Source organism: Hylobates moloch, unplaced genomic scaffold, assembly GCF_009828535.3.
Source record: "Hylobates moloch isolate HMO894 unplaced genomic scaffold, HMol_V3 SCAFFOLD_4, whole genome shotgun sequence".
In the NCBI taxonomy this organism is placed as follows: domain Eukaryota; kingdom Metazoa; phylum Chordata; class Mammalia; order Primates; family Hylobatidae; genus Hylobates; species Hylobates moloch.
The window spans coordinates 29,205,690-29,231,168 of record NW_026652279.1 but is presented as its reverse complement, the minus strand read 5'-3'; the positions used below and the strand labels follow the sequence as shown (position 1 = coordinate 29,231,168).

The 25,479-nt window shown below is 46.4% G+C and overlaps 2 protein-coding genes across 3 annotated transcripts in view; one reads left to right on the top strand and one right to left on the bottom strand.

Moving 5' to 3' along the window:
- Positions 1 to 25,479, bottom strand: part of SYN2 (synapsin II) — a 207,590-nt gene that overhangs the window by 23,640 nt on the left and 158,471 nt on the right. For both annotated transcript variants that reach the window (XM_058437271.1, XM_032149736.2), the window contains 6 exons: positions 22,668 to 22,824; positions 17,244 to 17,333; positions 7,046 to 7,108; positions 6,500 to 6,642; positions 1,367 to 1,441; positions 191 to 293 (listed from right to left, as the gene is read on the bottom strand). In XM_058437271.1, coding sequence (XP_058293254.1) covers positions 191 to 293; positions 1,367 to 1,441; positions 6,500 to 6,642; positions 7,046 to 7,108; positions 17,244 to 17,333; positions 22,668 to 22,824 — 631 coding nt within the window. The remainder of the gene's footprint in view (positions 1 to 190; positions 294 to 1,366; positions 1,442 to 6,499; positions 6,643 to 7,045; positions 7,109 to 17,243; positions 17,334 to 22,667; positions 22,825 to 25,479) is intronic.
- TIMP4 (TIMP metallopeptidase inhibitor 4) lies at positions 9,292 to 15,516 on the top strand. Its single transcript, XM_032149737.2, has 5 exons — positions 9,292 to 9,941; positions 11,167 to 11,264; positions 11,718 to 11,832; positions 14,120 to 14,244; positions 14,869 to 15,516. Exons 1-5 carry the CDS (start codon positions 9,803 to 9,805, stop codon positions 15,064 to 15,066), a joined length of 675 nt encoding a protein of 224 aa, XP_032005628.1. The 5' UTR covers positions 9,292 to 9,802; the 3' UTR covers positions 15,067 to 15,516.

The window sequence follows — 25,479 nt, the reverse complement described above, 5'->3', positions numbered from 1 at the left end:
CCCATGAACCCATATCCAACATCTTTTACTCATGACGTGGGTCAGCCTAGCAGGTTGGAAACAACAGCTACCCACTGATCTTGCTAGAACATTTCCATGGTTGAGGAGACTCTAAATTAAAGGCAGTCTGAGCTTCCCACATAGTTCTTAAGCCTTGGGAGTTACCTCTTACTGCTTGGTCCAGACTTACCTCAAAAATGTAGTCTTTCCCATCTTTGCCATGTACAGCTTTGACGGCACAGATGTCCAGGCCGCCAAACATCTCAGAGCAGGTGTCCACCCACAGTTTGTACCTGGAGGTGATGGGAAGGTGTCCTGAAGCTGGGGCAATTTGCTCACCACAAAGCTTGCTTGCTGGTCAGGCTCTCCTTGCTGCCTCCATCTCTCCCACCTCTCATCCCCACTGTTCCCTCCATCTACCCACATCAAGCACACACCCTTATTTACAGTGCCCTCCTCCATCTGTTTTCCAGATTCTACCCATTTTTGCAGGCCCAAAGCAGTTCTCATCACCTCTAGAAGGCCTCCTTGGCTATTCCAGCCCATGCCAATTACTCCTTTCTTGGAGCTTCTATGGTATGTACAGTCATCTTTTCCCATAGGCTGTTAGAAGAAGCCATGCTACTTCTTGACCACTTGCTGCTTAGAAACTTCTTCCACCAGATACTCTAGGTCATCAATCCTAAATTCAGCCTTCCATAAATCCCTAGGGCATGGACACAATGCGGCCAAGTTCTTTGCTATGGAGTGGCAAGGGTGACCTTCGCTTCAGTTCCCAGCAAGTGCCTTATTTCCATCTGAGACCTGTTAGCCTGGCCTTCACCGTCCATATTTTTATCAGCATTTTGGTCACAACCACTTAACCAGTCTCTAAGAAGTTCTGAACTTTCCCTCGGCTTCCTGTCTTCTTCTGAGCCCTTCAAACTCTTCCAATCTCTGCCTCTTATCCAGTTCCAAAGCCAATTCCACATTTTCAAGTATCTTTATAGCAACACCTCACTCCTTGATTAGTCTGTTTTGTGTTGCTATAAAGGAATACTTGAGGCTAGGTAATTATAAAAAAAAAAAAAAAAGGTTTATTTTGGCTTATGGTTCTGCAGACTGTACAAAAAGCATGGTGCCAGCATCTGCTTCTGGTGAGGCCTCAGGAAGCTTTCACCTATGGTATGTGCAGTCTTTATCTCTATCATCTACCTCTATCATCAGTCCTGCCTGATCTTGTTAAATGGGATACTTGGGCCTTTTGTGTTTTATCTGTCCTGTTTGCTCCATGACTCCCTTTGGACAGAGCTTAATTCCTAAACTTCTTCATCTAAGGAAGCCTCCCACTCACTGGGCTGGAAACTGGACTCCTTCTCTCACTCACCTGTCTGACATGGCGATCTGCTCCAGCATTGCAGAGCCAGTGTTCGTCTTCCAGTTCCCTGAGATCGATGTCCTCCTGCAACAAGATCCCACCAGGATAGGACGGGCAGTGAGCCACACCAGCAAGAGGAGGGCATGAAACTTTCCAGAATTTTAGCTCATTGTTGCTTTCCACACCTGCTTCTCCCACAAATAGCCCAGGGATCTGTCTGCTGAGCCTAGTGCCTGGGTGCCTCTGCCAAATCCCCACCTGCAATACCCTCCTCCTCTCTACAAGGGTCTTGCCCAGACAGCTCTGGCTCCACAGAGCCTTCCCTGATGTCTCAACCGGATGACCTCTTACTGTCCTCAGAACTCCTACAGGACTTTGCTTCTGCCTGATTTTCAATCTTACATCTACCTTTTATTTTAGTTATTTGATCTGAGTCTTAAGCTTAGATTTTTCCACAAGCCTGAAAACCACTTGAAGGTATATATCGTGTCTTGTGTTCCCAGAAGCCTACCCATTCAGTATCTATACTGACTTGATACACACAAACTGAATTCCATTGATCCTGAAACTCCTGCAGTGTTCTTTATGAATATCTCCCAATGTCTTCCTTACTGGCTCACTCACTCATTCATTCATTCCGTATTTATTTCTGAAGGCCACTATAATATTAGCAATGTGACTCTGGGGAAGTCAATTAACTCTTCAGGGTTAAGTTGCCTTGTCTGTCAAATGGAGCCGATGGCATCAAGCCATCAGCCTCTTCTCTGCTGTGCCCACGGCACCCTCCGTCCATGAATATGTGTTAGTGTCAACTAGTCTTAGACTAAATAGGAGGTGGATTACTTGGTTTCTGGTTCTGGATTTGCTCTTGATGGGTTGGGTGACCTTCATAGAGTCATTTCACCCCTCTGAGCTTGTTATCTGTTAACACAGGGCTGTCAGAAAGACCAATTGATACAGGTTTAAATTAACTATAAACACCCAAAATATGTCTTTTTAATTATCAGCCTTCACCCAGACACAGCCAAGAGGAAGGAGATAGCCTAGCGGACAGAAGAGTCCTGCTTACACTGTTGACAGAGCCCTTCATGTGCTGCCTTTATCATTCAATACTGTTAGAGAGTGTCCTCCCCAGAGATCTGATTTCAGACACTGAGGAACCTAGATATATGGCTCATTTTTCAGAACTACGAGGTGGCCCCATGAGTTAACGAACGGGCTCACAACAGTCCTTATGCTTGGACAGTACTGACTGCTTTCCAAGATGCCTCCTCAGCAAACCCCTCATTTCAACCCCCCTGTTGTGAGTAGGCTGAAATTCTTGCCCCTGCTTGACAGATAAGAAGAGAAAGACTCAGAAAGGTTAGAGGACTTGTCCGAGATTATATATCTAGTCCAAATAGGTATGAGATAAAAGTCCAGGAATCTTGGTTTCCTCACATGATGTGCTTTTCCCTACACCCCACTACCTAATTCAGGAAAGGCAAAGAAACAAACTACTGAGTGGCTGGCAAAACCTGAGTAGAAACATGAACACAGAATCATAATAAAAGTAACTCTGTCTTCTTAACATTCATGGTTTACAAATGTGTCCGTGACCAGACTGCTTAAGGCAGGGGCAGAGAGTCACTCACTTCCATATCCCCAGCACAGAGCCATGGCACATAATAGAGTCTCACAAACTTTGGATTTGTACACTGACTCTCACTATTTTCAGGCTGCATACCCAACTCAACCTGAGCCAAAATTCATTTTACAATTCTATCTGTAGGTGTTAACTTTCTTCCCACGATGTTTCCTCGGTTTATCAGGATATTCCTACTGCCCTGATGCACATACAATGTGAAACACTGTTTCATCTATAGGCTCATTTATTTCATTAATAGTAGTAATATTAATAATTTTCATAATCTGAGAAGGCTTCACTTCAAAATGAGAGGTCTCAGTAGTAGAACCTTTCAATCACAAATTTTGAATGACTTCATGGCTGCCCATCACCATATCATACATTTGAAGGACCCACTTATATAAATACTGAAAATAAGAAAGTTAGGGCTGGACGCGGTGGCTCACGCCTGTAATCCCAGCACTTTGGGAGGCCAAGGCAGGTGGATCACGAGGTCAGGAGATCGAGACCATCTTGGTCAACATGGTGAAACCTCGTCTCTACTAAAATACAAAAAATTAGCCAGGCGTCATGGTGGGTGCCTGTAGTCCCAGCTACTCAGAAGGCTGAGACAGGGGAATTGCTTGAACCAGGGAGGTAGAGGTTGCAGTGAGCTGAGATTGCACCACTGCACTCCAGCCTGGTGGCAGAGCGAGACTCTGTCTCAAAAGAAAAGAAAAAAAGGAAGAAACGGAACCCCATATAATTGGTTTCAAGCCAGTCCCATAACCTCTATGACTTTTTCAACATTTAAGATATTAGAAAAAATAATATATAACTCTGTTGATTTATAGGTTAAAATACTTTCTGAGTGGAAAATAACATCATCCTTACATTTTTATGGCACTTTAAAGTTTGCAAAGCTCCCCAACACTTCACACCGTTCTCTAATAATAGGATGCTGGGCATAGATCCATACAGGCTACCTGGGGCATGTGGGAGCAAAGGGGACACTGAGAGGCCATTCTCTAGGCCCAAAAATCATCTGACCTCCACAGCTGACCCACATTATTGCCTACTGCAGATGGAGGCAGGAATGGTACCTTCTTCACACCAAAGTGGCTGTCTCTGGATCTCCACGGTGATTGCTGGGGTAGACGAAAAGAATCCCAAGTCTGATCTTGGCTACTGCTAAGTAAATTCCTTCTTCTGAGAGCAGGAATATAGCCACAAGTTTGGGGAAGAAGTGTGGTGAAGAGAAGCTAAGAGGGCCTAAACACTTCTCCAAATAACTGATGGTCCCTTGCACACAAAAAAGTAAGTAAATGTTATCTAAAGCTTCTCTGGTCACCCACCCTTCATCAATGTTTTAGAATTGTTTTTTTTATGCTTCAGTTTAAGTTGTTTTTTGAAACCCTAACCCTTAAAAATCAGGTGTCTTCTTTTAAGGATTAAGACACTTTTACTCCACTGTTGTCATTAATGTTTTGTGTTTATTTACGGGATTTTAAAATTAAAAGATAGGTAATCTGCTTTCCTAGGTGCCTGAAGGTATATATTTTTTCACTTCTTTTAGCAAGTTTTTATAATGGTTTTTAAATTATTCTGTCTTAGATTGTGCATATTTCTTTTCTTTTTTTGAGACAGGGTCCCGCGTCACTCAGGCTGGAGTGATGCAATCACAGCTCACTGCAGCCCAATCTCCCAGGCTCAAGTGATCCTCCCACCTCAGACTCCCCTAAGTAGCTAGGACTACAGGCAAGCACCACCACATCCAGCTAACTTTTGTAGAGATGGGGTCTCACAATGTTGCCCAGGTTGGTCTTGAACTCCTAGGCTCAAGCAATCTGCCTGCCTCGGCCTCCCAAAGTGCTGGGATTACAGATGTGAGCCACCACACCTGGCCACATTGCACATATTTCTAAAGCAATCCTAAATTATTTTCTAGAAGCAGGAAGACTATAAAATTGTAAACTAAAAAAGTAAAAATCTAGATAATAAAGGTAAAAAAATAATTCTATGCCTCAGTTTTCCATAAAGGTTCTTCCCTGAATACTTATTGGGTGCCTATTGTTTCTGCTGCTATACATGGTAATGGAGATGCAGAGATGATTCCATCATTCTTGTTCACAAGGAGCTCAGAGTCTGGAGGAGGAGGGTGACACAAAACACATGTGTGGCAAGTGCTAACCAAGAGGTGTGTGAAGGGTGGTAAAGGACAGGAGTGCAGGGAGGGGGCCTAACTCACTCCAGGGGTGGGGAGTGTAAGTAGTGAAAAGGGGGGTAAGAGAAGAAAAACGGACACAGGTGGGGAAGGGAAAGGGAAGGCTGCTCAACCTTGAAGTCTGCTGAAGTCCTGAGTGACCAAGATCAAATCTATATATTAATAATGTTCTTTCTTTGTAAAGAAAACACCACTGTAAACTTTTTTTCTTTTCTTTTTTTGAGACAGTCTTGCACTGTTGCCCACGCTGGAGTGCAGTGGCGTGATTTCGGCTCACTGTAAGCTCTGCCTTTCGGGTTCATGCCATTCTCCTGCCTCAGCCTCGTGAGTAGCTGGGACTACAGGCGCCCACCACCACGCCCGGCTAATTTCTTTGTATTTTTTAGTAGAGATGGGATTTCACCGTGTTAGCCAGGATGGTCTTGATCTCCTGACCTCGTGATCCGCCCGCCTCAGCCTCCCAAAGTGCTGGGATTACAGGCACGGGCCACTGTAAACTTTTTTAAGTGGGGGATTAATATTTCCAAAATTGGAATTATAAGCCACTTGCATTTTATGCATATTAGGGAAAGTCAAGTAGTTTTGAAATCTTTTCCTTTGCTAAATTCTAATGCAGGAAATTTTTAACTTTCCATCCCGGCAAATGGACAGTTATAGAGAAGTCATGCACTGGGCTTTTAATGCTCTGTAGCATTTTCAGTGCTCGATATCTACATCAGGAACTTTTTAACTTTGTGCTGTGGCAGTCTGGGGAAGCCTATGGATTCCTTCCAATGAACACAATATATAAGATGTGTAACTGTATAAGATAGTACATGGGATCCCAGAGCTACCCAATTAGAGTTATCAAAAATATTAAACAAATCTGTGATTAGTAAAATATGTGTTTCTAAATAACAGGAGGTAGTGGCAAGTCTAACAACTACCACGATTTTAAAGTAGGAATGAGAATAATCCATAGAGATATCTGTCTCAACTATAGTAAGATATAAGAATATCAGTAATCACCTTTAGTGACAAACTCCTAGGTACATGTAACTACTTTAGTCTGTTGTCTCTGTTCAAAATGAAGAGAAAGCTAAATTTCCCTTAGAGGCAAGTGAAAATGAATATTAATGTATTTTCTCATCTTAGTTCACAGACCCCTCCTCTGACTTAAAAGGAACCCAGGTAAAAAAATCTCTGACTTAAGTGGCACCCTCTCTGTTATCTGCCTGTGGGCCAGAAGAGGTTAAACTGAGAGTTGGCTGCAATGTGGAGGCTCAGCTTTTCCATCATGGCTAAGGAGAAGGCATACCCCACTCTTACTCACATGTAAGCCTTGTAGTTGTTGCCAATCTTCTGGACCCGGATGTCATACTTGGAGTCAATGAAAGGCTCTGCAGTGGCATAGGTCTGGGTGAGAGCCACCACGCTGGCAATGTCCTGGAAGTCGTAGTGGTTTTCCACTTTGACCTAATGTTAGAGCAGGGCAGAAAGAGGGAAAGGGAGACACACACATACACACACTGAGAAGTCACAAGGGCCCTGAGCCTCCAAACCCACCAATATGTATCTGATCCAGACACTTATCTGGGTGTCACATCTCCCCAGGAGGCCCCTTCTCCCTAGCTTCCCTTCCCAGAACTCGGGGGCCACACTTGCTGCAAAGGACCCAGAGGACCAAGCAGGTGGCTTGCATTCTGCTTACTGAAAGAGGTCTGGTTGGGTGACACTCATGGCTTTAGAGGTGGCAAATCATCTTCTCTTTGGAAAGAATTCATCAGTGACAGAGGGAGAATAGCAGTTCACAAATGGGCGCTCTGAAAACTGCCCTTCTTGGTTCAACCCTGAAGCACAGCAGGCCTCTCTGCCTCACCTTGCCCATGCCTGAGTGAGCGTGGCCAATCTTCACCACCACAGGGAACGTGGGCAGTGTCAGCTGAAATCAGAAGAGAAAGGAATAAACTGTCAGAATGTGCCCATCTCTCTGTGGAATCCTACACATATTTTTCTTGGGAATACCCTTGGGAGGGTTCTTTAAAGAACTAGTCCAATCTACTTGCTTTACAGATTGAAAAACTGAGACCCATGGAATGACAGTGACTTCCCAGGGTCACACAGCATGTTAGTGGCAGTGCTACAAGAACCCTGTTCTCTTATTTGGTATACCCTACATCTTTAAAATGCACTGTCAATTTTCTCTGCATTAGACAAAACCTGGACAGGACTGGCCCTCAGACAAAGAGAATTAAAAAAAGAAATTATCTCTGAAAGGGTGAATTTTACTATATGTAGATGTCCTTTAATAAACCTGCATTTTAATTTTAAAAACGCATCTTTGGCATCTTGATGTCCCTGTCAGCATGTACCTCTTGGTACCTACAACCTTCAAAGGCCCAGCTTTCCTGTAACGATCGTGATTGTTTTCTCCCTCTTTCACACTCTTCACTGCTCACCAATACCCCAATCTCACCACCAAATAAGGCTTTGCATGTGAAGGCCCATTTCTTCCCAGCTTGGGGTTTGAAAGAGAGCCGATAGAAGAATTCAGTATGTTTATCAATGGAGAGAGATCCTTAAGGAAGCAAACTCTACACTGAGGTAGCCATAGTTTAACAGAGGAGCAACAAAAACTTAAAAGAAGGATTATCCTCTAAGGGCAAGATTTCAGGCTGTTACAAAATGGTGATGTAAGAAGTAATATTGTGGAGTGGAAGGAGCACTAGGCTAGATGTCAGGAGTCGAGTACTCTAGTCCTCTCTGCCACGGACTTTCTACAAGTCACTGTATCTCACTGGGCCTCAGCCTTCACATCTGTCCAATGAAGAGATCAGATGGGATGCTTTCTGAGCTCCCTTCAAATAGTACATCAGCCTCTATCTTGGTCTGAACATTGTATGAAGAACCAGTCTGGATGCCAACCTGGGCATTTCATCTTTCAGTCAGACTCAGCTCTCTTTCAATCTCCTTCTTTTCAAACATCACTAACAGCATCAAAACGAAAAGGTATCCTTTGAAGGAAATAATGTTGACCCTGATGAAAAGTCAGACTCCTATGGGAACTAAGATTTGAACAGATACTGGGGGTATCTGGCCTGAGGATCTCAGCATTCCTGGTTGAGGCCAGTCAAGGATGGGAAGAAGAACTTCAAAGGGCTTTAGAAATCACGTAGTTCAACTCTACTTTATGAAGAAAAAACTGAGGCCCAGAGAGGCAAAAGTCACAAAGCTATAGTGACAGTCAGAATTGGAACCCAGCCTCCCACTATCCAGTCCAGCACCATGTGGAAACATCCCACAGCAACAATCCCATGGAGATTTGGGATTTGGAGGCTTGGAACACTACGTCCAAACAGCAGACAAGGCTCTGGTCACAGTCACCCACAAGTCCCCTGCTTGTTTTTTCTTTTACTTTTTTTTTTTTTTTTTTTGAGACGGAGTCTCACTCTGTCGCCCAGACTGGAGTGCAGTGGCACAATCTCAGCTCACTGCAACCTCCGCCTCCTGGGTTCAAGCCATTCTCTTGCCTCAGCCTCCTGAGTACCTGGGACTACAGGTGTAGGCCACCACGCCCGGCTAACTTTTGTATTTTTAGTAGGGACGGAGTTTCACCATGATGGCCAGGGTGATCTCGAACTCCTCACCTCAAGTGATCAACCCACCTTAGCCTCCCAAAGTGCTGGGATTACAGGTGTGAGCCACCACGCCCAGCCTGCTTCTTTGTTTTCTAAGCTGTCCCACCTTCTAGAACATGACACAGTCTCCAGTGAGAAGGGACATGCAATAAAAATCAGCATAGCCTAGGGCCTCGAGAGGGCTTTGAGGTCCAAGGTTTGCCCTCAGTGATGGGACACTTTGTGTTTTGTATACCAAGAGCACTGTCTCCAGCTATCTGGAGAGTCTGAGGCTCTGGGAGTGAGAAAGGGTTTCTAAAGCACTGGCTGCTTCTTTGACATCTCTCCCCACCCCCCAGGCAACAGAGCCAAGACACACACACCCCAACTTTTTCTGTCCTGTTCTATTACTGTTTGCTGTTGCTTTGGAGCCTCATAAATAGGGCATTGAAAGCACTTCCTGCAGCTGAAAGAAGCCCTGAGTAGCTCGTCTCATTCCCAGCGTGCAGCTCAGCAAGGGGTCCGTCCTTCTCTGTCACTGTCTCTTTTGCCTGTTGTAATTCTGTCTGCCTCTCTGGGACTCTGCCTGTCTCACTCTTTCTGTCTGTGCCTCTCCTCACTCTTGTTCTTTCTGCCTGAATCACAGCCCTCAGTTTTTCTGTCCTCATGCATTTGTCTTTGTGGCTCTTTCTGTCTTTCTGCCCTTGACACCATCCCCTCTCTCAGTGCTTTCCCTCTGTTTCCAGATCGCTTCATGACTTAGGCAGGGAAACAGAGGCCAGGGCCTCTTTCCTGGCTTCCCTCTGCATCTTACTGAGTATGCAGGTCGGAAGAGCCTCGGGTCATGCCTCCGCGGGTGGCCTAGAGCCAAAGGAAGGCGGAGCCCATCGGGGCGGGATTGGCCCTTAGGGCCACCTCATAAAGCCTGGGGCGAGGGGCACGACGGCCTTGGGAAGGAGCCCTGTTGGGGCTGTTCGGTCCGACAGACCTCACAGCCTCAGTAGGGGATCTGCAGTGTCATGCCTGGGAGCCCTCGGCCCGCGCCGAGCTGGGTGCTGTTGCTGCGGCTGCTGGCGTTGCTGCGGCCCCCGGGGCTGGGTGAGGCATGCAGCTGCGCCCCGGCGCACCCTCAGCAGCACATCTGCCACTCGACACTTGGTGAGTCCGAGGTCCCCCGAGGTCCACAGCAGGGGGTGGTTGTGGGGGATTAGTATCTGGCCAACAATACACCAGGAGTCCAGAGGAAAAGGGAGGAGCTCAAATTCTTACCGGTTGCCTCTTGCTGAGGCTGATGGGTCAAGAAGGACCAGGCGCCATAGCAACCTTGCAAGCGCAGAACTTGACTGATTCATAAGGAAATGAAGATTGCATCAGGGACTTCCATAGCGACCTCCCTCACTCTGGCCATACTGCAATTATGGAGTGTCACTACACAAGGTGTCACCTGAGCTATCTGATGATTATTCTGAACTACTAGACTAGGGACAGAAAGGGGAGGGGAGAGGGCTTACATTATAACTACCCGTGTCTGTCCAGGCCTATAACTGAGGTTGCCACCAAGCCCCTACGGCAACACACACGTTCTGTCCTTTCTCTTCCCTCTGCCTGGAATACCCTCCCTCACACCCTTAAATTCCTGGCAGACTCCTACTCATCCTTCAAGGGCTAACTTAGGTCTCTCCCCTTCTCTGCAGGCTCCCAGGCTCCTTGGTGCCGCCTCAGCATTTCTAACCGTCTTAGTGCTCCTACTATGCTGTGCTATTGTTCTTTACAAGTGTGCACTCCACTAGATCAAGAGCTCTGCAGGATGGGGACCCTGTCTTAATCACATCTATGGGCCTAGTGCCTAGTGCAAGGCCAGGCACAGAGGAAGAACGTCATCAACAGTTTTTGGTTATTAATGCTCAAATGGCAAGAGATGCAATACCTCAGTGCAGGGTCAGAACATTTATGAATTCAATAAACATTTACTAATATCAACTGTAGGCGGGATGAGAGGCCTTGACCACAGCAATAGATAAACTTCACACCAACTGCCCTGAAGGGGCTTCTCCTCCCTTCTCTACTCTGACTCCTACTCTGTGTCCCACTGCACAAATGGCTAATGGAGAACTAGAGTTCTCCAGACTAACTGGTTCAAAAGGCAGAAAGAGCTTAGCAGTTATAGGACCTAATAAGCCTGAGGGGTTTGGAACTTCCAGTGACTGCAGGGGAGGTGTTTCCAGGTCCCCCTTCTCACACATCACGTTGCTCACAACACAGCCACATCAAAACCAAGAACCACCCTCCCTATAGACTTCTTCAGGGACCCTGGATCATCCAGACCTCAGGTGTATTGCCCCCACCAGCTGCTAAAGGTTCCCTCTTTTCTCTTCTTATGCAGTGATTCGGGCCAAAATCTCCAGTGAGAAGGTAGTTCCTGCCAGTGCAGACCCTGCTGACACTGAAAAAATGCTCCGGTATGAAATCAAACAGATAAAGGTACATGGGGGCAGGCTGGGATGTGTAGCCCCTAAGGCTGATGGAGGAAGTGGGGTCTGTGTTCTGGGAGGGCTGGTAGCTTTCAGGTGGCCTGGCTCAGTGATCCTTGGGTCTAGATGCTGAAGTGGAACTGGATGAGATTTGGAGGCAGAGCCCATAGAATCCCAGGGATATTGCAGGGGAGGGCCTCAGCGTCCATCTGGTCCCACAGCTGCTGGTGTATGGTGCCACTACAGGTACCTACTGGAATAAACCAAGGTTTAGGTGTTTATTTTTTTATTTTATTTTTATTTTTAAGAGAGAAAATAACCCAGTAGGGACATCTGAGGACACAAAATCCTGAACTAGACTTTTGCTTAAATTTTTAGGCTGAGAAGTGAGAGGTTTTTGCCTGTTAATATATACAGTACACTCACTGACCCAATATTGCCTTTTTTTGTAATTGCCTGTCAGATGTTCAAAGGGTTTGAGAAAGTCAAGGATGTTCGGTATATCTATACGCCTTTTGACTCTTCCCTCTGTGGTGTGAAACTAGAAGCCAACAGCCAGAAGCAGTATCTCTTGACTGGTAAGTTAAAAGACCAGCAAGGCCTTAATAGATTCTGCCCTAGGGGAGGTAGTGAGAAAGGAGCCAGGGTCTTCTTTGGGCAATAGGCTGAGCCAGGTGGCATTTTCTTGGGCATAAAATAGAGCTGTGTTAGTGACAGACAACCTCTGGGTTAGGAGGAGCCCTGTAACCTCCCTTTCAATGTAAGAGTTCTTATTACAGTGATCCTGGCCACTGTTTCACTATTTTAAAGACAGGTTGCTCACCCAGTATAGGGCAGCTGCTTCCATTTTTCAAATAGTTTAAATTAGTATAAGATTTTTGGCAACTTGAGTCAAAATCCCCTCTGTAAAACTGCTCCTTGCAGGTCAACTCTGCCTTTTGCACAGGACCTAACAGGAGCTTGAGTCTAACATAGTTCTGTCTCTGTGAACTTGGGCCCAGGCAGGATTCTTCCATACTGAATTGGTTGGGATAGAACAGTTAAAGAATCACACAAGAATATGACTCCATAAATGAATGCAACATTAAATTATTTTGGAGTTCAGGGAACTGAACTATTTGGTAGTTGTGAACTATCAGGGAAGCTTCATTGTGTAAGTGGGATCTAAACTGGCCTGAAAACATAAAACAAGATTTAGAAAGAAAGCAAGGGAAAGAAAAAGCACAGCAGTGGGGGAGGGAACAGGTGAAGGGATTCCACTATCTATCCACATATTCAGCAATGAATGACCACTTAGTCACTGCCATGCCTTGGCCAGGAGAGTGGAGATTCAATAACAAGGCACAGTCCTCAAAAGAGTTCACTGTCCAGACATGGCTCTCGATGAGTCATAGGCACTGGAGGCTATAATGATAAGGGCTTCCCAGCTCTGAGGATGTGGAATTGTACAGAACTGAGGAGCTCCTGGATGGAAGAGGCAGAGGCAGGACACACCACTGAGCCCTGCAGTTCCCAGGTCTGGCAGACCAGGCCCTTTGAAACTCTATTATCCCACCTCCTTCCTAAGCACCTGCCCTCTGTGTGTCTAGCCCGCTGCTAGGCATGGAGGTACAGCAGGGGAAATGAGGAAACATGTTCTCTGCCTTCAGGGAGGTCAAGTCTAACTGAGGGTGGGGAGAAATGACAAAAAATAGTCTAAGAAAAGTTATCAATGGCGCCCAGGTCCTACAGGAGAAGGCACAAGCTCCTTTGCCTGGTGTTGAAAGCTCTTTGTGACCAGAACACTGCTGCCCTCTCTAGCTTTGTCAGTATCAGTTCCCAGCCCCTCACTTTCCCAAGAGCTGAACTCAGTTACCCGCGGTTGCAGAAGGTATGCTGCCAGGCCTCTGCACAGGATAGTGGCAATGACAGGAAGCCCTTCCCCCAACCTGTCTGGTAGGTGGACTCCCACTCATCCCTTCAAGGCCCAATGCAAGCACAGTCTCCTCTGAGACATCTTCCTTGCCCCACATCCCTTCCATAGATGGAAATAATTTTATGTTCCTTTTTTCTTCTACTGCACTTTGCATAGAACCACACAATAGTGTAATTTCCCCCTACTTATCTATCTACCCTAGTCATTTCTAAGCTCCTTGGGAGCAGAGATCCTGTCATTTTTCTATCTGTATTCCCGGTACTAGATCACAGTAGTCACTGAGTGAGTAAATGATTAAGCGACTGAGGTTCTAAAAGAGGTATGGGCTAGGTGGTCAGAGATGGCTTTGAGGTGGCACTGAAAGGGTCTTTGAAAGGTGAAAAGGAGCTTCATAGGTAAAAAGGGGGAAATTTCCTATGGGGAAGGTAAAAGACTCACCAACCTAGAGCAGGAGACTGGCCTGTGCAGATGCTGGGAAGGACTGGAAAGGGGAAGGGATCTATTATTTATTGAATATCTTCTGTGGGACCACAACTGTGCTGGGAACTTTACAGACAATCTCTCATTTAATCTGACAACTTTATAATTTTCATCTTCCAGCTGAGAGGTTATACAACTTCCTTAAGATCATTCAGCTAGTAAATGACAGAAAAGGGGGGTCCCACACAGACTTTGACTTTAAAGACCACATTCTTCTCTCTGTACCATGCTAAACGAAAAGGCCTTCACCAGATCCCACAACTCTGCCTCATACAAACATAATCTGCTTATCTTTTTGCTAGAAAGATTATAGTAGTTTTATATTTTGGTCCCTTCATTGAGCCCCATGACACCACTGCCACCAAAAAGTCATTGGGGAGGCTGCAATTCTGGGCTCTTCAAGGACCTGGGCCCCTGGAGCTCCAGGAGAAGAATCCTGATGCTTGACTCTTCTCCATCTCCCCTTGAAGGTCAGGTCCTCAGTGATGGAAAAGTCTTCATCCATCTGTGCAACTACATCGAGCCCTGGGAGGACCTGTCCTTGGTGCAGAGGGAAAGTCTGAATCATCACTACCATCTGAACTGTGGCTGCCAAGTAAGGGAATGCCCATTTCCAAAGTCTTTAGGGATGGGGGAAGGGTTCTGAGCCTTCATTCATGCATGAATTTATTCACTTACTAGACTATACTTGAGATCTGCCATGGATCAGGCACTGTATGAAGTTGGAGAAAGCAATACAGTCTACAGGCCCTGATCTCAAAGTACTTACACTTTGGCTGGGAACGTGGCCATCACAGGAGGCAGACCGAGATAACTGTAATACAGCCACCCTTTAAAGAGTCTATTCTTTGCCAGCCACTGTAATAGTAAATTTACTGTAAATGTTTAATTTAGTCTCCAAAACCTATTTATGAAGAATTAAGATTTCCATTTTAAGGTGAAGAAATGCAAGCTCTGGCAAGTGAAGTGGCTTGCTCAAGGTCAGTGGTAGAGTAAGGACCCTCAGAGCTGTCTGACTCCAGAGATGCCACTAAGTGGCAATATTGAATATGGGGAACCTTGGGGAAGGAGAATCCAGGGGAAGATTGGGGACTAGGAAAGGCTTGATAAGATAGGGGGCATTTGAGATGGGCTGGAAAGGTATGTAGGAATCTGAAAGGCAGCAATGGAAAAAGAAGGACACCCTACTCACTTTAATGTTGTGTGGTCATAACTCTAGATCACCACCTGCTACACAGTACCCTGTACCATCTTGGCCCCTAACGAGTGCCTCTGGACAGACTGGCTGTTGGAACGAAAGCTCTATGGTTACCAGGCTCAGCATTATGTCTGTATGAAGCATGTTGACGGCACCTGCAGCTGGTACCAGGGCCACCTGCCTCTCAGGAAGGAGTTTGTTGACATCGTCCAGCCCTAGTAGGGACCAGTGACCATCACATCCGTTCAAGAGTCCTGAAGATCAAGCCGGTTCTCCTCCCCTGCAGAGCTTTGGCCATTACCACCTGACCTCTTGCTGCCAGCTAATAAGAAGTGCCAAGTGGACAGTCTGGCCACTGTCAAGGCAGGGAAGGGGCCATGACTTTTCCACCCTGCTCTCAGCCTGTTGCCCCTGCCTCCCAAACCCCATTAGTCTAGCCTTGTAGCTGTTAACTGCAAGTGTTTCTTCTGGCTTAGTCTGTTTTCTAAAGCCAGGACTATTCCCTTTCCTCCCCAGGAAAATGTGTTTTCCTTTGTCTTAATCGATCTGGTAGGGGAGAAATGGTGAATGTCATACATATGAGATGGTATACCCTTGAGATGTACAATACCAGAAGGTAGTTTGACAGCATCATAAACAGGCTGACTGGTGGGAATGAAAACAACAACATACTGTGGCTGTGTATCCTCTACTTCCCCTATCTCATCCTAATCCTCTGATACACTTTCATCTGTTTGGGGGAGTCATTTGGGGGACACAGAATCACTCAATGTGAGAGTTAGAATGGCCTAACCTGCCTCCCAATGCTGTTATCCCCTCTATACCATTTCTGGCAGAGGGTCCCACCTGGTTAGCACACCTCTTTGAATAAGAATGCACTGTCTCAGAATAGGTACTACCTCTCCAAGTTAATTATCCTTAATGCCCTCAACTGATGTCCATAAGGCTTCTCTTCTGTCTCTTTTAAATTACTAACATCTTCATTCCTATTTCAGAACGTTTTAAAAGCCACAAAGCCTTTTTCTTATAGAGTTGAAATCCCCCTTTGCTGGCTTTTTACACCACAGAGAGGTGGTCCTCTTTTGAGGACAAATTTCAGGATAGAGCACCGGAGAGAAATAACACAAAGGCCCTTGAGGGGAAAGGACGGTAAGTAGGGAATATACCTGGCAATTAAGGCAGTTTTTTTCCAGCGGCCAGCCCTGCCAGATGCTACAACAGGAAAAAGCCAGCTTTGATCCCCAGAGAGCCCCCTGTACCCTTCAGCTGAGTACTCTCACCATTGTGTCCTGGGCTCCCTGAGATTCCCCAACCAAAGGACCCTCAGAGCTCCTCAGCCTCTGCAAGGCTTCCTGGCTTGCCCTGAAAGGAAAAGTCCTGATATTGGCCTCTAGGTTAAGGACAAGAGCTTAAAGTTTCAGAGCTTCTCCCTGGGGAAGCTCTGGCAAAGATGACAGAGATGGTTCTTTTCAAGGCCCAAGGTTGTTTTTTGATATGTGGTCTGCTGGTGAGGAGGGCCATGCACAATGTGTCAGAAGAAGGCTCTTGATTTGCAGAAATGGTGTAAATGGAGACCCCTTTTGGCCAAGGAAGTGGGGAGGCGGGGACAAACATAATCTCTGTTCCACTTGGAATGCTTCGCAGGGAGTCTCCATGGGTGGGTTAAGCAAGATCACTAATTGATCACACCAGCCTGGGGCAGAGGGTGTGGGGACAGGGAAGAAGAAGGGAGTTTGAGCTCCAGGTCCCTGCACAGGAAAAACATTGGCAATAGCCTCCTTAGCAACCAACCGTCCCATCTCTCTGCTCCTTCTGACTTACTAGGATGGCCTCAGAGAAGTCAGTGTTAACCCAGCCTTATCACAGTTGTGGAAGCACCAGGTGAATGGGAGAGTCAGGGGATTAATAATAGTAGGAGCAATGCCTTACATCTAGTAGAGTGCTTCACACTTTCCCAGAAGCTATTACTTAATCAATCTCACTTAAATTGTGTCTGTACCATATTAGAATATCCTGTGCAGGGATAAATATGCCCACTTGACCGTCTTACTGGAAACTGCACACAGTGAGGAAATGTAGCTTGTTCAATGACAAGTGGCACAGCCAGGGCTGGGACTCAAAAGCAGTGAGATCTGATTGTTGGTCCAGAAGTTTGTTATTCTCTCAGCTTGATTAAACTGTCCTTACTCCTGTTCTTCCCTGTTCTATCTCCAATATTTGAAAAGAGGCTGTCAGCTAAAATCTAGTTATTCCAGTCACATAAGTTCTATAGTTCAACCCCAGTGGCGTCTTTGGGGTTGAGATGCTGAGGCCCTTTTCAGAGCCCCACAATAACCAGGTGGCTAAGTGCAAAATGAAAATAGCAGAAAGACTAATGTCCCCACTGAGCCACTTACCATCTCTTTGTGGTTGGGGTAGTATGTCTGTTCAATGAGAGGGAACTTTTCTCCTCCCAGTGTTTTGTAGATGGCGACCAGCTGGGCAAACTGCAAAAGAAAAGCAAATGTTACAGCTTATCTTAGATAACTTCTGAAACAGCCAAAACATCAACTCATCAAATATTTATTGAGCATTTGCTCTGTGGAGGACTTTATGCTAAGCATTGTGAGGATATAAAAGAAGTGTACAATTCCTATTCCCAAGGACATGATATGCATTAGTTGGGGAAGGGAAAGAGAGTGAGCTAAAATTCAATTACCTTTCTCAATTGTAATGATGTTTCAAATCAAATTGATGAACTAGTATTTTATCATATTCATTTTACATATGGGGCCCAAAGAGGTTACAAAACTTGCCTATAGTCACAGAACTGCAAGGTGAAGCTGGGATTAAAAATTGGGTCTCTGACTTTCCACACCTGCATCTCTGAGTGATGGCAAGGCATGAAGCTGGATAGGTGACATGGGCCAAGTCTTGGAAGTTCAAACGTCCCGCAAAGGAATGATGGATTTTTCCAGTAAGCAGTATGGAATCACCAAGAATTTGAGCAGGAGGCATCATAAAATGAAGCTGTTCTTCAGGAAGATTAGAATGGTCATGGTATGTGGGACAGATAGGCCCAGTCTTTCTGGGACTTACTACCCAACCAGGGACTGAACTTACTGGACCCTTTGCCTACGTATGAGAAACTGGAATAGCTCCCTGGGGAAGGGGCAAAGTACACATACTTAACAGTGTCAGGGTTGAAAGGCTTTCTTAGTGCACAGCTGGGCTCCCCCACCCCGCTCCATTTTATAAATGAAGAAGCTGAGGCCCAGAGAGGTCACGTGCCCAAACTCACACAGTAGTTGAGCCAGGTTCACAGCAAGGCCCCTTCATTTCCAATCCATAACTCTCCTTATTCCTGCAAGTAGCTGCCTTTCAGGCTCTGTAGAAACTATGCCCTTTCCACAGGAAACACAGGACTTTCCTGCTCAATCCAGTCACATACACACCTACACTCCCATCCCCAGTGCATCAGCAGCAGAGGAAACACATCTCTCTAGGGCTACTGGATTAGTTCACACCTGAAGCCACTGATATCTGGAATGGCTAGAAGGGAAAGCTGCTAGATGAAATCTATTTATCAGAGAAAGGAAGGCTAGAACATTTTTCAAAAGCTCAGGTCCTGTTCTCTACAAGCGATACTGGCACATAAGCCAGGGAGGGGAGAGGAGGTTGGGGTAGTAAAAGCTCAGAACTGGGTTGTTAGAAAACTGGAATCTTCTGATTCTTGTTCTGTTAACTTCCTAGGTATCCTTGGGCAAATGAGTTTTCCTCTCTGGATCTCATTTTCTTCATATATAAAATGAGACAGTTAAATCTGATCAGTTCCTCAAACTTTGTACCATAAAAAATATCTCTTTATTATATTTCCTCCCAAACTCTGCTATCAAACTGCAGTTTAAGTGATCATCTGTTGTGGTCCTTTTGTAGGTAATATGATTTTGTTATTTTTGAAATGCTGGAAAACACTGGAATTCCTGGGTCCCTGCCTTTAGTGACAAACAATTGGTGACTCTAGAGTTCTAGGGCCTTCTCCAGGACTGAAAGGATGATTCATGGACCCTCCAGCCCCTAAGATATCATTGTCAGAAGGGACTTTATAGAATCTCTAGACCAGCCCTCTCATTTGACAAATTGAGATTGAGGCTGGAGAGCAAAGGAATGTGCAGGCTCCCGGATCACATCCTGGAGTCAGGGCTGCACTGCAAGAGCACTCAGGTCTCTTCTCCTTGCTGGGTGCATTCACCATTGTACCCTGCTGTCCTCACCAACTTTGGTCCTTCAGTTTGCTTTAACTGTCAAGAACCAACCCTCAGACCTTTCCTGCCTTCTCTGATTCTCCGCACCTGCTCATCTGACCTTTACGTCCTGCCTGCCCATCTGGGCCTGGCTGGACTTCTGCTCTGACTCCGGACACCTGCCTGTGCTCTCAAGGCTCTCCAGCATCCCTAGGGAGTTAATGCCAGCTCTGCCAAACGACCTCTGTCCTGCTGCAGCCCACGCTCTGGCATGGCACCAAGACATGTGGGGCCCTACCTTTCCAGCATGTGGGGGAGTTACACAGACACCACACGGATGCCAGGACAGCCTGTGGCAGACTCCCAAAGCCCTGGGACAGCCAACACAATAATGGCAGCCAGTTCCCAGGCTCTCGTTGGGTCTCAGGGAGCTCACCCCACCCTCCTCTCCAGCAGTCCCTGTCTGCTCAAGGTAGTGAGCTTGGCATCTAACCCATAGCTCCCTGGAAACTTAAATCACAGCCACACAGTCACCAATTAAACAAATGTAACATCTGATAAGGGCTGTTTCCTCTACACATAGACAAAAGAATGAATTTGGGAGCTGGGGGTGCTGTTGGCAATTAATAGGAAGATATGTCCATTATAACCACTCATCCAATGAATCAAGAAAGATTTCTTGGAAAAAAATGGGATTCCAGATCCATTTGAGTAATGTGTCCCTATGCCTATCACTCCTGGAAATTAAATGATTTAATTTAACTCTGGTGCACTTGTCTCCAAAAACCCAGAAAGACTGACGGAATTTCAGATAGACTGGCAGCAATAAAGGGTGGTGCCATTCTTGCTTTGTCTGGAATGCTGCTTTCATTGACAGGTCCACTTCTGCTCCCCAAATCCCAGTGGCTTGCCCTGACCAACTTCAGAGACAGCAATGTGCTCAGAGTTGTGCAAGGCAGAGCCTTTTCCAACCCAGTCAAAGTCTCTCCTCACACCAACAGCAGTCATAGTAAAGATATTGAGAAACACAACCCAAAGTCATCAACTGAGAGGGACCCTCCCCCTACAGTCACCAAATTTGTCCACTCCCATGAACTAGCAGAGAACAATATGTAAAACGTCATTCATGTGGCAGCTGCTTAGTGAAACCGAAGGAAGAACTTGGGGTCTGGCCAGGGAGCCCTGCTGTTCTCATGCAGGGCCCAAGGCAATGTGCTCAGATTGTGAATGGGTGAGAGTGTGACCCCTCACCAGATCCCAGATCCCGGGAGGAGCAAAGCCCTAGCCACAGGCTCTGCCCATTCTTCCTGCCCTGGCCTCTGGCACAGTTTAGGAAAAGAAAACAGGGAACAAATTTCTTTTTTTTTTTTTTGAGACAGAGTCTTGTTCTGTCGCCCAGGCTGGAGTGCAGTGGTGCGATCTTGGCTCATTGCAAGCTCCACCTCCCAGGTTCACGCCATTCTCCTGCCTCAGCCTCCTGGGTTGCTGGGACTACAGGCGCCCGCCACCACGCCTGGCTAATTTTTTTTGTATTTTTAGTAGAGACGGGTTTCTCTGTGTTAGTTGATCTCCTGACCTCATGATCTGCCCGCCTTGGCCTCCCAAAGTGCTGGGATTACAGGCGTGAGCCACCATGTCCGGCCACACATTTCTTTAAGAGAACCCATATACTAGCAGCCTGTAACAACCAGGCTGTCAAAGTGGTGGCAGGTGCTACTATTATTCCCAGTTTGTAGATGAAGAAACTGGGGCACAGGTACGGTCAGAGGGTTGATAAGTAGTGAAAACACCCAGAAAAAGCTGCTAATAGCAGGATCACCCTGTGTGGCTAGGAGAGAGTCAAATTTTGACAAGTACCAGGGGTGCACATGGGTTAGGACATGTGTGCAGTAGGAAGGACACGTGTGTAGTAGGAAGGACATGTGACTGGAGAGAAAGGAGAGGTCCACAAAAAAGACACTTGGTAAAGGTCTCACACATGCTCTTCTGTGATTGGCAACATACTATCACACTGTTAGCATGTTTCTGCAGAATCTAGGATTCCAGATGCCTCAGGCCACGCGAAAGGCTGAACAAGTGGAGCTTGGGAACCCAACCCCCTCCTTAACCATGGTGGCTCCCAGCCCTCCTGACTACTTGTCCATTGATCTTTTTCTTACACTCCAAGCTCTCCCTGGCTTCAAAAGGAAAAAGAAAGTTGTTAGTTCCCTGGTGAAAAAAAAGATCAAGAGCAGAAGTGACAGATCTGTTTGGTTAACACACACACACACACACACACACACCCCTCTTCAGCTCTCTGAGTGGTGTAAAGGCGTGGAAACTTCACAATTAGCCACAAGTGCCAGGAACCTTGGCAATCCAGGGTATGTGACAGCTGAAATTTCATTTTTACAAAACGAGAAGGGCTTACTGCATCTTGAGGTCCAGAAGTCCCTCCTAGGGGCCTGGAAGATGCAGGGTCTGGATCCTAGCCTTTTACCTGGGGGAAGGGGGCCTCACTTTCCACCCATGGCTTGTCACAGAAGTTATAAATGGATTCCAGTGAGTTGATGCAGGGGAGGCCTGCATACTGCAAGCCAATGAGGCTGTGATTAGGGATAGGTGTTACCTTCTGAGAGGGCCAGCCTGGAGTAGCAGAGCCAGCAGAGGAGCTGGGTCCCCTCAGTGGTCGGAGGGGAAGCCAGAGTGCCCCCAAAGCCATCATAAGTCACTCTCCCTCCTAGCCCCACTTTTTCTATCTGGCTAAAAGTTTCCACTGCCCTCCTAGATTTCCAAATTGGCCAAGGAAGAGAAAACCAGAACAGTTTCTTCCTTATATAGGAGACTCAATCTATGGGAGAGGCAGTGTGATGTAGAGAAATCCTGGCACTATAATTTTGGCAAGTTACTTAATCCTTTTTGGGTTTTGTTTCTCTGTAAAAAGTGATAATAATGATAATAATATCTTCCTTGTAAGGTGAGGATTAAATGAAATTAACACAGAAAAATCTCAGAAACTGGCATCCTATAGTAAGTAGTTTTCTACACCTTACTTTCCTTCTTTAATTTTCATATCTCTATCATGAAAGGTTAAGGTCAGAATTAGGGTTAGACTTTGATGATCTCCAAGACACTTCTAGCTCATAAGTATCTGATTCACATGCATGTGGATAAATTTCATTTTCAGGTTGCTGAATCACTTGGTAGGACTCTGTCACTACCTGAATTGGACTATCCCCTTGGTTGTCACTGGGGACATTTTTATCATTGCAGCCTATGGCCAAGGCAGACCCTACAGACCTATAAGGGCTTCTTCATGGTATCTTTGTGCGACTTTGTTGTGAGGCCAAAGGTCCACTCCGCAGCAAAGGTGCCGAGCCTGTGACAGGTGATGCTGTGCTATTCCGATGGCCGGCCCTCCCCCATGTCCCAGGGGAAGCTCCTCTCACATCCTCTTAGCTGGGGCCAACTGCATCTTGAGAACCCTCCTAGGGGCCTGAGAAATGTAGGGACCCTCCTGGGGCTGGGGCCTACTGCATCTTGAGTCCCCCCTAGGGACCTGGGAGATGTAGGGCCTGAATCCTACCCTTTTACTTGGGGGAAAGGGGCCTCACTCACCACCCATGGCTTGTCACAGAAGTTGTATATGGATTCCAGTGAGTTGATGCTGGGGAGGCCTGCATACTGCATGCCAATGATCAGGTGGCGGAAGTCCTCATTCTCTGCCATGCCAAATGCATGCTGCCGGATGAGCACGAAGTCTGGCCGGAAGGACCTGGCGAGAAGGTAGAGGCAGGTTTGCCATTAACCAGCACTTTAGGCCATATATCATTTTGGTTCCCATTTCCAAAACCCAAGATAAAGAAGAGGGCTTAGGAACTACCTAGTCCAAGCCCCTCATTTTACTGTTGTTATTTTAGAGACAGGTCTTACTCTGCTGCCCAGGCTGAAGTGTAGTGGCACAACCATAGCTCACTGTAACCTCAAACTCCTGGGTTCAAGTGATCTTCCTGCCTTAGCCTGCTAAGTAATTAGTACTACAGGCACACACCACCGTGCCCAGCTAATTCTTTATGTTTTGGAGAGACAGGGTCTTACTATGTTGCCCAGGCTGTTCTCGAACCGGGCTCAAGTGATCCTCTCGCCTCAACCTCTCAAGTAGCTAGGACTACAGGCACATGCCACAACCCCTGGCTAATTTTTTTATTTTTTGGAGAGATAAGGTCTCACTATGTTGCTCAGGCTGATCTCAAACTCCTGGGCTCAAGTGATTCTCCTACGTCAGTCACCCAAAGTGCTGGGAGTGCACGCATGAAAGGTTCAATTGTTCCTTACCTCCAAGTACTGAAAAGGCACACACCAAACCTCAGAAAATGTTTTGTATTTTAGCAGAGTGGGGTTTCAAGCTGGTCTTGAACTCCTGGCCTCAAGTGATCTGCCCGCCTTTGGCCTCCCAAAGTGCTGGGATTACAGGTGCGAGCCACCACACCTGGCCAATATTATGGTACTTTCCAAAGGAGATTTGAGGAACAGAATTCTGACATTTCCTCTCTCCTCTGGGCTAAGCACTGTCTTTTTCTAAGGTACAAATACCCTTAGGAGGGAAGAAACACTTTTAGACTCTCACACCTTAAGTGAAAAATATTTTTCCTTGACTTCATGAGGCAGTGTAAGAGCCTGAAGCTCCTTGTGGCTTTCGAGTTGGAGCTCAAAGCAGGTCCTGGAAAACTGAAGACAACAGACAGTACTTGGCTCCCTTCACCACAGTGCCACAGAGGTCCATGATCTTGGTGTTCTTTTCTGACTCCTTAAAGCTGCTCCTTAAAATAGGCAATGCCCTCATCAGGCCCCCCAGGAGAGCAAGGGGCCAGGCTGGTTGAGGACAGATGCCAGACTTCCCAATGTTATTCTTCCAAAGCGGAGGCTAGGGAGGGGTACAAATATTTTTCGCAGAACTGAGGTTGAGCAATGGCTACAGGAAGCCCTGAGAGTACAGAATGTTCCCATGCATGGGAAAGCTCCTGCGTTTCCCCTCTAGGCAGCAAAGCTTCTAGCTACGGCTATTGCAGAGGACCACGGCCCCTGTTTTTATGTCTGAGCTTCAGGGAAACCCCACCTTCCCAGAGTCAGTTCTGTGGCAGCATCTACTCCCAAGGCGCTAAGCCTCAGCAGATTCATATGATATACAATGACCTACTTGGTTCTCTGCCCAGGCAGCCATCCACCCACCACCTCCAGCCCCAGCCCCACCCAGGCTGAGATTAGTCTTTTAAAGTGAGGGTTGAAGGAGCCTTCCTTGGCCACTCGAGGACTTAGGCTTTTACACCGTTGGTGGGCATGTAAACTAGTACAACTTCTACAGAAAACAATATAAAGATTTCTCAAAGAACTAAAAGTAGAACTACCATATGACCCAGCAATACCATTACTGGGTATCTACTCAAAGGAAAATAAATCATATTAAAAGACACCCGCACTCATATGTTTATTGCAGCACTATTCAGAATAGCAAAGTCATGGAATCAACCTAAGTGTCCATCAGTGGATGACTGGATGAAGAAAATATATATAGTATACACCATGGAATACAACGCAGTCATTAAAAAAAAATCATGTCTTTTGCAGCAACAAAGATGGAGCTGGAGGCCATTATCCTAAGTGAAATAACTCAGAAACAGAAAATCAAATACTGCATTTCTCACTTATAAGTGGAAGCCAAATAATGGGTACACACAGACATAAAGATGGAAACAATAGACACTGGAGACTCCAAAAGAGGGGAGGATGAGAGGGGGATGAGGGCTAAAAATTACCTATTGGACATGATGCTCACTATTTGGGTGATGGAACACTAGAACCCCAAACTTCACCATTACATAATATACATAATTCGTGTAACAAATCTGCACATGAATCCCCTCAATCTATTAAACAAACAAACAGAAACATGGCATCTGTTAGAGCTGCTCTGACCTTCTTGTGTCCCAGTTCTGGGAAGTTGGCACCAGCTGTATGCCTGAGATACAACTCCAATCCCACACCCCAGTTATAGGAATTGAGCTGTACACTGTGGCCAGCCCCTGAGTTCCTACCCTGGTACCCAGAAGGGCCTGCCTTTATTCTTGCCCTGCTACTGGGCCTCTCTGTCACCACCTGCTTGTGTTCATGCATCCCCATTACCTTCTCTACCTACAGCTGGAGGAGCCCATCCATTTTCTCTTGTAGGAGCTACCTGAGCTCACTCCCCACCCGGATGGACATCTCTGTTTCTGTCTTCTTCCTTGATCTTCAGAATGGACAAGCTCATATTTCCTGTTGTTAGGTTCCAGACACCTCCAGTCTGGCCTTTCCTGTCACCAACCTAGTTCCTGTTGGACACTGGAAGCCTGTCAGGTTACTGTAGATTGAGGTGGGGAACACAGTGAGGTGA

Excerpts from the sequence above, each read along its gene's own strand:
- TIMP4 (XM_032149737.2), top strand. The coding sequence starts at position 9,803 with ATGCCTGGGAGCCCTCGGCCCGCGCCGAGCTGGGTGCTGTTGCTGCGG. Across the intron at positions 11,833-14,119 it reads GAAGCAGTATCTCTTGACTG|GTCAGGTCCTCAGTGATGGA; the intron begins GTAAGTTAAAAG and ends CTCCCCTTGAAG. Across the intron at positions 14,245-14,868 it reads ATCTGAACTGTGGCTGCCAA|ATCACCACCTGCTACACAGT; the intron begins GTAAGGGAATGC and ends TCATAACTCTAG.